At 30.9% G+C, this 11411-nt stretch overlaps 1 protein-coding gene across 5 annotated transcripts; it reads right to left on the bottom strand.

Moving 5' to 3' along the window:
* Positions 1 to 4679: 4679 nt before the first annotated feature.
* Positions 4680 to 9458, bottom strand: LOC146884020 (BEL1-like homeodomain protein 7). 5 transcript variants are annotated; one of them, XM_085665761.1, is made up of 6 exons: positions 9229 to 9379; positions 8618 to 8728; positions 7259 to 8238; positions 6322 to 6674; positions 6170 to 6230; positions 4680 to 5752 (listed from the first exon to the last, which is right to left on the bottom strand). In XM_085665761.1, exons 3-6 carry the CDS (start codon positions 8123 to 8125, stop codon positions 5129 to 5131), a joined length of 1905 nt encoding a protein of 634 aa, XP_085521887.1. In that variant the 5' UTR covers positions 8126 to 8238; positions 8618 to 8728; positions 9229 to 9379; the 3' UTR covers positions 4680 to 5128. The 5 variants fall into 5 exon arrangements, with proteins under 5 accessions (XP_085521887.1, XP_085521889.1, XP_027940448.1 ...); XM_085665763.1 differs by having other exon boundaries at positions 7259 to 8235; XM_028084647.2 differs by lacking the exon at positions 8618 to 8728 and having other exon boundaries at positions 9229 to 9458.
* Between the last annotated feature and the right edge of the window lie 1953 nt (positions 9459 to 11411).

The following is an 11411-nucleotide window of genomic DNA, read 5'->3' as shown; positions in this document are numbered from 1 at the left end:
TGGCAAAGGAAGATGTTAAACAAATGTTGTAGTGGAATAGAAGGTAAAAGATAGAAAATAGGAATGTAAATAGAATAGAAGAATGAAATTGAAGCATAGAATAGAATAAAAGATTTGAGAGGGTGGTTGACTGGTTGATTATATTATTGCTTGGAAGTGTTCAAAGGCTAACCACCAGTTGGTGGACCTGAAATGTAATGCAATATAATGTATTGTTGTAACCTATTTCCCTCTTAAGCCTTCCTCACATAACTTAAGTCACAAATCATGCACAATCTTTGTGTTGTTGTGTTAGGATGAACATAGAGAGAGAAGAAGAAGATTAGTTGTTGTTGTTGTTGTGATGAATGAAAAATGAAAAATGAAAAAAATGAAAGGATATAAGGGTTGGGTGGATTGGGTATGAGTAGAATAATAAGTAGGTCAAAGTCACCAAATCAGGCATGGACGTGTATGTTTGATGTGTTCTAAATCTAACCACAATCCACTAATTCAGTGCACGTCATCTCTTATTAATGTGTAACTATTATTAATTAATTATATTAGGTCGAGTGGTATTATTATAAACGACTTTTGTGAGTGCCTAAGTTATTAGTATATGATTTGTTAGTTATTATGTAGCTAGCTGGATCCAAAACACAGTTATATTTCATCTTTCACCACCATGTATCTAGCAAGCATAATATATCAATACAAGTCAACAACCAAATTGTTAAGGGCTTTTTTTTCCTTTCTTTAAATGTTTCATACCACCCTAATGGTTTATTCATATACTAATGTTTACACATCAACACTTAATTATATGTTTATTGTGTTTATCCCACTACAATGAAAAACGTTAAATACAAACGACAATAATTCGTTGATAAAGATAAAAATCCGTTGATATTTTGTATTTACCGACGGATCACCGACGATCAAATATCTGTCAGTCAAAACCTTTGTTGGTAAATTTTATCGACGAATGTCGTAGATCCGTCTGTAATTACCGACAGAAGTATTTGTCGAAAGGAGCCGTCAAAAATTACCGACGGACTGTTAAATATCTACTATAAATATAGTCAAGTAATAATATATAAATATATAAAAGTGATAAATAAATCTCACACTATAAATTAATTTTGTGAGGTTGAATTTCACATAAATTTACATCTTACAAAATATCGACTAGAGTCGTTACAAATGCTATTTCTAAAAGACTTTGTTCACTTTAAAGATTTGTCATTATCATATATCAAAGTATATTTCATCAAAATGCTTTTCTAATTTAATTTACACATATGCATATCTAATTTGTTATTAATTCTTGTTGAATCTTAACCCCACCTTAACAAAGGTATTACGTTATATCAATCCATATATAATTATTAGTTTTCACTAAACAAAACAACTAAAATAATAAAATATAACATGTAAATGTTAAAATAGTTCAAAAACTTAATTCTTTTATATTATAGGACAAAATAATTAAACTAAATTGATTTTTTTTCTTTAAGTTTTGTTGAGCAGACTTTAAAAAAAAACTTTTTGTCCCTCAATTTTTGTGGGTTAATATATTTTAATAAGCAAATTTCATGTCAATATACATTTTTTCTATTTCTCAGAAGGAAAATTTGTATAATTCATACTCTTGGTCATTATGTATAAAAATTAACATACAAAATTCTATTTTCAACTTGAAATTAACCACATAATTTTCAAATCAAATTAAAACTAAGTTTCAACATTTCAATTAACACATATGCTCAATTAAAATCATGACTTCAAAATGAAATTTCCACTTTTATTACATCACATATTTCACAAGCAATATAAATTATCACTCTTAAAAAGTTATTAGTAACTAAGAAAAAAAATAAAAAAAAAAAAAAAAAATATATATATATATATATATATATATATATATATATATATAATATGACATGTTCACTTTTTAAAGTATTGTTTACACTAATAGTGTGTGGTTATGTTTTGTTAGTTTTTCTTATCTTAGAGTATATTTATAAAGACAATTCAACTTTGAAAAATATAACGAATCAAAAACCTTCATAAAAAGTTTTCATTAAATAATACTATTTTGGAAGCATAAAAGAGAGAAAAGAAACTCCTTAAACTTAAAAAAAAAAATTCAAATAATATATATATATATATATATATATATATATATGTGTGTGTGTGTGTGTATGTAGAGAGAGACTTTAATTAGTTTTTTAGTGGTCATGTTGTTGGTTAAAATATAAATAGTAAAGTTTAATTCTCATTTTTTTTTCATATTCCTTTTTTTAATCTCTAGTTAACATATTTAGCACATGCCTCCATCTTCAAGCAAAGTTGATTTGTTAACAACTTTGATGTATAGTTGCTGTGAAGGACATCAATTGAGTTTTTCTTTTCTTTTCTTTTGTGTGTAAGTTGGTTAAGAAATTAACATATTGTTTTGAAATGTAAATATTTATAATATGCATACATTTTATTTATAAAACTTATTGTACATTTCAATGTTTTGTAATTAAGTAATATATTTTTAAAGTATTATATTATACTTATTTATCAAACTGCAATTTTTTATTTTATAAACTTAATTATTAGTATATAAAAAAACAAAATAGCATTATTTTTTTTTCTAAGAAATACTACCTAATTACATTTTTCTATAACCACGACTTTAATACCATGGTTAAAAATCTTATCTATATATATAAAATAAACACACACTGAAAATGTATCACGCAGAAAATTGAATCATTGTCAAAATTTTATGTAGTTCAAATATCCATACATTTTTACAAAATGATAACTTTTCATTCATATTTTACATAAAAATTTTACAATAAGATTTAAATTTGTGACACTTATCAAAGTAAAATTTTAATGCTCACCATTTTCATTTGCAATATCTTATAAATTTGACACTCATTCTATCAAAAGTTACATATTAATACTAAATGCACGTCAAAAGTTGCATATTATGCATATTAGTACTAAAAGTACGGTAATTATAGGTTTGAATATATCTTTTATTCTTAAATTATTATAAAAGCTATTCTTCATTTTAAATTAAATTAAAATATTCAATTCATCCATTTTATAAAAATCATCTAAAATATCATTTCCGGCATGAAATATTTGTCATAACAAATAAAATTTTATAATAGACTACAATATAACATTCACAGTTGTTAGAATGTTTTATATGACTTATATAAAGTAAAAGATGAAATATTTTATAATTTAATTTAAAGAAAAACATAATTATTTAAAGAGAAAAAAAAACATATTTAACTGATAATTATATTCATTCATAATTATTTATCATATATTATTAAAAGAATTTAAATCCCTGCTCTCAATAAGTATTAATGCAACTCATAAATATCAAATTAATTGGATCACTCCATCAAATTGAACTGCTCCAACTGTAGAGTATAATAATTATTCAATTAGTTTTGTCAGTTCATACATTTTGACAATTAAACCCATTTTAACACACAAAATCAACATGTCCTTCATTCTCTGGAGTTTGCTTTGGTATAAAGAAAGCATAATGCTTTAATTAAGGGACCTTTTTTTTGTCCAATAAATAGCTTCTTAACAATTAGTACTGTCAACAGATAAAAATAAAAAATAACTTACAAAATCCACACGAAAAAAAATTAAACTTTTTTCAATCCAATCTCACTGAAACTATGGTGAATTGGATTCCCTTATAGATTTGAATTCATTTTGACATTTTTACCAAAAGCTTTGAACAGTTATGAATGCAACAAGAAGCCATCTTAAAAGACAGTATTTTATGAACTGAGAATTTTTACCACACAAATAAAGCCAAGTTTTCTTTCATAAGAAAACAAATGAATGCCAAGGTAGCTGCTGCAAAGTGCAGGACCCCTGACACCAGTAACTATGTCAGATATGTCAAAAAAAAATACAATTTTTACATATAAAACCACTGGCCAACACAATATTCATGATTGTGGTGTGATGAAGAACTAACCCTTTGTAATTGGTGATTGGTTAATTATTTTTTGTTGAGGAGTTAGGGTAATAATGGGGGAGTTTTTGTAGGGTTAACTTTTAGGGCAGTAATTGAGTAGATGCTGACATGCCATAAATAATTCTAAGATAGCAATAGGAGCCTATCTGTCTCAGCTACATTTCAGACCTATGACTCTGAGGCAGTGTTCTCTGTTCTGCCCTATCTTGGAAGCCAAGAAAATTGGCTACGTAGAATATGACAGAAAAACAACATGGTGGTCCCAAACTTCCCCTGACCATATAACAACAAGCGAAAGCTTCAACCTTCCAGCTTTTCAAGCCTGAAATAAAGTAGACTCGAACAGAGAAAATCTGTGGTTGCTTTGCTGTGTTCATTTGATCTCTGTGCCATGCATAAAGCAGTGCAAAAGTTGCCTTCCTTCTGCACAGGATTGCCAATCTGTCACTCTGAAACTTCATCGATAATAATGGATGCAATGCACAATATAATTCTTCTTCTCTTTACTTTAATCAAACACCTTTTACTTTGTTCTCTTACTTTCATTTCTACACAATCAAACACCTATTGTTTTCAACTGTATCGTTGTACAACTTCATATACTAGATTAACTGATTCAATATTCAATGTTTAGTTAATACGTTATGCATGGAGGATGTAAAACTTGCATTCAATTCAACACCAATAAACCCAAAGGCAAATAGTATTAACAAAAGTAATCAATATGATTGTACTCCTTTTACATGAAGAAGTTATGGTTTATGAAGCATAGTGATTCATGAAAGACACAAACTTCAATGACGAGAGAGCACAAGAGTCAATGCATTCAGATGGGTACCCCTTTTCCGCTCTTCACAAGATTCCTTATTCATCACGCATGATGCACAAGATACGTTCCTTGTCCTTACAAAATTGCCTGCATTCTTTGATACAACCAATCATCCCTTCACCACCATATTACAAGAGAATATCTACACATACCTACGTGTGTATTTTTGTACGGTTCATGATTTACATGACTTTCATGAACTGTGGACAACAAGAATGAGCAACCAAGTAAAATAACAACATAGGCTTTTTTGTCTATCTAACTATTTTGGTGGTACACATTACCATTGTTCTCTTCACCCTTCATCACACAACAAATTCGTGTAATAGGTGAGGATTGCCAAACTTGTTTTGTTGCTTTCCTTGCTCTGTGAAATGGTAATCTAGCAGATCAGCCTCTGGGGAAGAAGCCAATGTTTTCTTACGTCTTCTATGCATGTCATCGCCAAACCCTTCACTTTCACAGTTCCTCAATTCCAATGCTAGTGACACGTGTCCACCTACACCAATGTTACCTAACTCTGACAAATCATATGTGGCAGTAGTAGGAGCAATTATGCAGCCTTCCCCGTAATAAGAACTGTTGCTGTTATTGATGTTGAATCTTTGGTCACCCTGCAGTTTCCCAATTCTAGGATCCATGGCATTTTCTTCATGATCACTACTTTGGATACCCCTTTCCAACTCCGAGGCATGATCCAACTTCAATCCATGATGCTGAATAACACTATCATCCACTGTTATTAAGTTTTCCTGGGACTCTTCCCTTTTGCTGTCAGAAGATTGAACATCATCTCTTGGAGCTTTCAGTGGGCTCTCTGATGGTAATAGATTGCTGCTCATCTCGGAATCTCCAAATTCTTCTTTGTACATTTCTTCAACCATTGGCTTCCAAAGACGCACCCTTGCATTAATGAACCAATTTGCCACCTGACATGAATCAAAATGAAGATTAGCAAACACAATAAAGACTAAAACTTTTAGGGGTTACTGATTTTACAGTTGGGTCGGATCCCCATCAAAACCAAATTAATTTGCTTGATTCAGCTCAATTTAAAAAAAAAAAAAAACTACTTCTTATGTGTAATATCCAAGCATTGCTTGTGTAAGAAATTTTAAATTTTCAACTAATCAGAATTCAAGAATCATAGTGGTATTGATTTTAAGATAGTTGATATAAATATAACAAACTTACATACATGTTAATTTCTATTTAAATTGCTAGTGCAAACACTGTTTACTGTTTACTATCAGCTTTGAAAAAGAGTGATTATTCCACACAAGTAATCATTCCCAAACATGCACTTACACAATCTTCTTCAACTCGATAAACATTAATTATTGTACCTGGTTTCTTGTTAAGCCAGTTTGCCTAGCCAGCATAATTTTCTCTGAATCCTTTGGATAACTGGAACCAAATGAAAATTGGAAAACAAATATTAGACAAAATACTATATAGAAAACAAGAAATAAATTATGTACAGAATAGGGGGAGTTACGGATGAAGGAAATGCTCAAAGAGCCATGCTCGAAGTATTGAAACAGAGTTTTCAGGAAGTCCCCTCTGAGGCCTCCAAGCTTGTCGCATTACACCAAGTTGCTGAAGGGCCTTTTGCTGCCGAAGCTGCTGATCAACATAGCGTAGACGAGGTATTCCCTCTTGTTCTCCAAGGCTCCTTTGAGTCACTTGAATTTGGCCACTAATGGCATCGCGTAAACACCGAAAGTGACGTGATATCGTGCGCAAGGCTAGTGCGGTGTATGGTTCAGCTGCTCCACAACCAGCAACCATATCAAAAGATGAAACCACGATCTGCATCTGGTGGCAGTACTGTCTGTATCTTTTATCAACCTGCCAGAGAAAACAAAACATTAAGAGTTAAGTCACAAGCTAACACTGTCATGCTCCTAATCACTAGCACTATTTGCGTTTTTAGTATCTAAGTATACACAATTCAAACAATCACTAATGTAGAATATGTATAAAACTAACTAAATGGGATAACTAAAAATCTACCACAGAGAAAGTCGTTTAACTCTTTTGTTCTGTGACCAATTCACAGCCATTTATTACTAATGAGTGTTCTAAATCTATAACACAAAATTAGAAAGTTGTACAGGTTGTTAAGTAAACAACTTTGCACAAAAGCTTAAGCTGTTAGGTAAAATGTTTATTTAAGCATGTTTCGCAATTATTGTTTTCAGGAAAACAATACCTTTTCCTTCCAAAGTTCTCTTAAAAATAATACCAAATAAAATGTTTTGCACTTGAAAATGAACTACTACACATACACTAAATATTTTTATATGTAACAAAAACTTGAAAACAATCTATATGAAATACAAAAGAACTGGTAACAGACCAAGGCACTTATATCAACTTAATAGAAAAGAGGGAAGAGCTGTAATCCAATTCTACAAAGTCTAGATACCTACCTCGTCCAACATGGATAGAAGTTTTGTCTTCTTGTCCAATAAATTCTGTCGTTCTGCAGGTGAGAGCTCACATGAAGTGTTTGCAGCAGAACTATTGGGACATGAAGATATCTGCCCTGATTGGCTGGTGGATTTTCCATCAGAATCTTTGGAGCCATCTAAACCAATATCACGGAAACTCTGTTGCTTCTCTAAACCAGTTTGCTTCAAAGCCTTTCGAACATTGACTATTTCATCAAGCAGCTCCTGTGCTGCCTTGAGGTATTGTGAGTTCAAGACACTGCTGGAGAAGCCTAGTGATCCATCGCTTTGGCCTTCACTGAGGCACATTGAGGGGTGTTGTGGAGTATACAACAAACCCTCCCTTTTGTGAAAGCCAGAAGAAGCTAAAGATGCCATGCACTCAGCATTTCTCAATTCCCTTTGTAGGCTGGCTTCATCATCTTTAATAGATGAAGTGCCCTTTAAATTTGGAACAGAAGAAGCCATTAGTGAAGAGAAACTTGCGCCGGGATACTGATATGGAAAGGTAGGTACTGATGCAATAGAAGGCATCACTGAGCCAAGGCTAAGAGACAGGCCTTGGTTCTGTACACTTTGCTCACTGTCCACAAGTCCCAATTGTGTTGTTCTTGGAACAAGATGAGAATGGGAATCTCCAGCATTGGAAAAAGAGTCTTGATCAGCTGTGGGGGGCGCATTTGAATGCCCATCAATAGATTGCACAGTCATGGTGTCCCTCAAGGATGTCATGAACTTCAACTCATTTTGTCCTCCAACAGTTTCACTGTAGTTATGAGGTAAAAGGGGATTCCCAGACAACATATCTGCATAGGACCCTGAAGAAAACGCTTGGTTTGAATACATCGTAAAATTTATAACTCAAATTCAGATGTGCTTGTTTCTGGTCCCTTCACAACTGAGTCAGCTACACATCTCCTTCGAGGCTTAGGTTCAAGAAGTATATAATGCTACCTCTGCTACAAGATTGAACCAACGATTATGATGTTGAAAAAACAAAAGCTCATCACAATACAGAACCTAAATTGAATTAAAATAATCCAGAAAGAGGAAAAAGTTAATGAATAGAAAGATTAACAAAATAGAAGACACGTATGATCAAAGGAAAAGATTACGTTGTTATAAAGCAAAAGCATCACATCACAAGCAAAACCAATCAGAGACACATTATATCACTATCTATAGCATACATATATCTGTAGCATAACAGTGCAGCTTCAACCGTTCACTAACCACAAAGCATTGGCTTAAACTTCAAACGACATGAGGAATTAAAAGGGGTTTGGCCGAAAGCATGCTTTCGTTACCAGAGATTAAGAAAAAAAAGGCTTTGTTTACCCTGTTAAGTAAATTGACCAAAGCAAGCTTCTTTCACTTTTGTTGTTTTGTTTTTGCGTGTTGCAAGTCAAAAACGGAGGTACGAGGTAGCAGAAAACGATGAAAACAAATCTGAAAACCAAACAAAATCGAAAAAGAGGTGTGAAACCAAAATCCCACAGGCATAATTGGCTTCAAAGTTGAAACCCTACGGTGGTGCTGGTGCTGCTTCAAAACTTAAAAGTGAAAACCAAAGAAGCAAGGTGAAGTTCAGAACACAAAATAAAAAAAAGTGAAATTGAGGAGTGAAAAGAAGAAAGGTGCAAGAGAAACAGTGCAGCGGTCAATCAACCACAGAAGACAATAATGAGTGAAAAATCGAAACCTTTGAAGCATAATTTAAACTTTTGCACTTCACAGTAGCTTTTAGCTAGTAATTTATACTTTTAATGATGAAAAGTGAAAACCCCACCACCCCTTTTGTTAGAACAAGAGTTTATGGGCAGGAGAAGTAGCATCTACCATGATAAAGCATAAACAGTAAAGAGCATCATCATAGAAGTCTCTGTTTTGAAGTATTGTGGTGGTTGTGCAGTGTTTCTGAGAAAAGAAAGAAAGGAAAAGAGAAATACCTGAAGAAGAAAGAGAAGGGGAAGAAGTGCGAAGAGCAAGAGAGGAGAGAAGAGAAGAGAGGTTTAGAGCAAAATTACAGACAAGAATCCACAGTTTGGGGAAGCCCAGACAAATGGCAATCCCAAGACATATAAATTTCAAATTATCTTTGGAACAACCAGCTGCACCAACCAATGAATAAACAAAACAAAACCATTTTTAATCAAATAATTAAATAATCAATCAAATTGGTTTCTTACTTCCACACGTCTACGTTTATATACATCATTTATTTCTATTAATTAAATCTTTTGCATGCTTAATTAAATCAAAAACCAATCTTTTCATCACTCTATAACTTGGCTTCTTAGATAACCTTCTTTCCTTAAACATCTACTAAGAAGTTTCACTCTAGCTTCACCCAAAATATACATATATATATATATATATATATATATATATATATATATATATATATATATATATATATTAAAAAATTTAATCTTTAACGAATATCGGGAATTTAGAAGATTGGTCTCTATTTTTTAATTCAATAATATCTTCGTTATCCAATAAATTAATAAAAATCCATGTTCGGTGGCAACAGTATGTACGATCATGAAAAATTTTTATCATCATTGAGCACTTGAATTAATTGATGTCATATAATTTTATTTCAATCGTGAATACAAAACTACGCTTACATCTCTTTACAAAGAACTTTAGCATTATTTGACTAGAACTACAAATGTATGAAAAAAAATAAGTCAATTTTTATTTCACAGATCACTTGTTTTTTTCATATAATATCAACAAATAAAAATAATTCTACATTCTTATTTACACGTATAAATACAATATTCACATTTTATATACATATATTTCTCAGTTTTCTTTATCTACATATAGTGAAATTAAAAAGAAAAGAAAGAAAAAAAAAACAGTACTTGAAGAGATAGATTAAACAATTACTAAATTTCATTGCCAAAATCTTCATATGAAGATTATTATCACATGTGAGAAAGGAACAATTAGAAAAACTATAGTATAGTAGAATATACATATACAATATTGAGTTTTGGAGGTTGAGGTTTAGAGGAAACATACAACATCGAGATCTTGAATTCAATAATATAAAATATTAAGATTATTTTTAATTCAAAATCTTAACACAATGAATTTATAGATTTTTATCAATATATAATATTTTATTTTCTTATTTTTACTAATGTAATATTTAGATTTCACATTTAAATTTCTAATTATATATAAATAAATGGTGTAAATAGAGGAATGAAATAGAATAGAAGATTGGAGAGGGTGGTTGATTGGTTGCTTATATTATTGCTTGGAAGTGTTCAAACCCTAACAACCAGTTGGTGGACCTGAAATGAAATGCAATATAATGTGTGTTGTTGAAACCCTTTTCCTTCTTAAGCCTTCTTCACATAACTTAACTCACAAATTATGAAAAAAATGTGTTCTTGGTGTGTTAAGATGAACAGAAGCAAAGAGAGAGAGAGAGAGAGAGAGAGAAGAAGAAGAAGAAGATTGGTTGTGAACAGAGAAGGTGTCTTTGTCTGATGAAAAGGAAAGGATGATAGAAGAATAAAAAGTAGGTCAAGGTGTGTTTTATGCCTTCTAAATCTAACCACAACCCTAATCCAGTGCACACTATCTCTTATTAATTAATCTCTAACTATCATTAATTAATTATTAGGTCGTGTGGTGTTATTATAAATGACTTTTCCCAAAACTTTTTAGCTTACACTTTGCTACTTATTAGCTAGCTGGATCCAAAACAGAGGGAGTTATTGCATCTTTTATTTCTTTAATGTATAATTAATTATTACTTTCGGATTATTGTATTAGTGTAAGAGTTTCACTTAATTGTGTTTACTTTAAAATTAATGTATTTTAAAGGTATAAAGATAATAAATAGAAAGATAATAAACAAACTTAATAGAAAATTCAAATTTCATCATTAATAAATCAACTTTATACCTTTTTTTTTAATTTAAAATATTATTTCTGTTGGATTATATATATATATATATATATATATATATATATATATATATATATATATCTTTTATATATGGATTATGGTTATAATCATAGTTATTGAGAGATTGTGGTTCTATATATATAAGACATTAGTCTTACACATATAAGTTATTTGACACTATTTTTACCCCCAAAA

This window comes from Vigna unguiculata, chromosome 8 (assembly GCF_037176805.1).
Source record: "Vigna unguiculata cultivar grain cowpea cultivar isolate G323 ecotype 2 chromosome 8, ASM3717680v1, whole genome shotgun sequence".
In the NCBI taxonomy this organism is placed as follows: Eukaryota; Viridiplantae; Streptophyta; class Magnoliopsida; order Fabales; family Fabaceae; genus Vigna; species Vigna unguiculata.
This window is presented reverse-complemented; position numbering and strand designations above follow the sequence as displayed.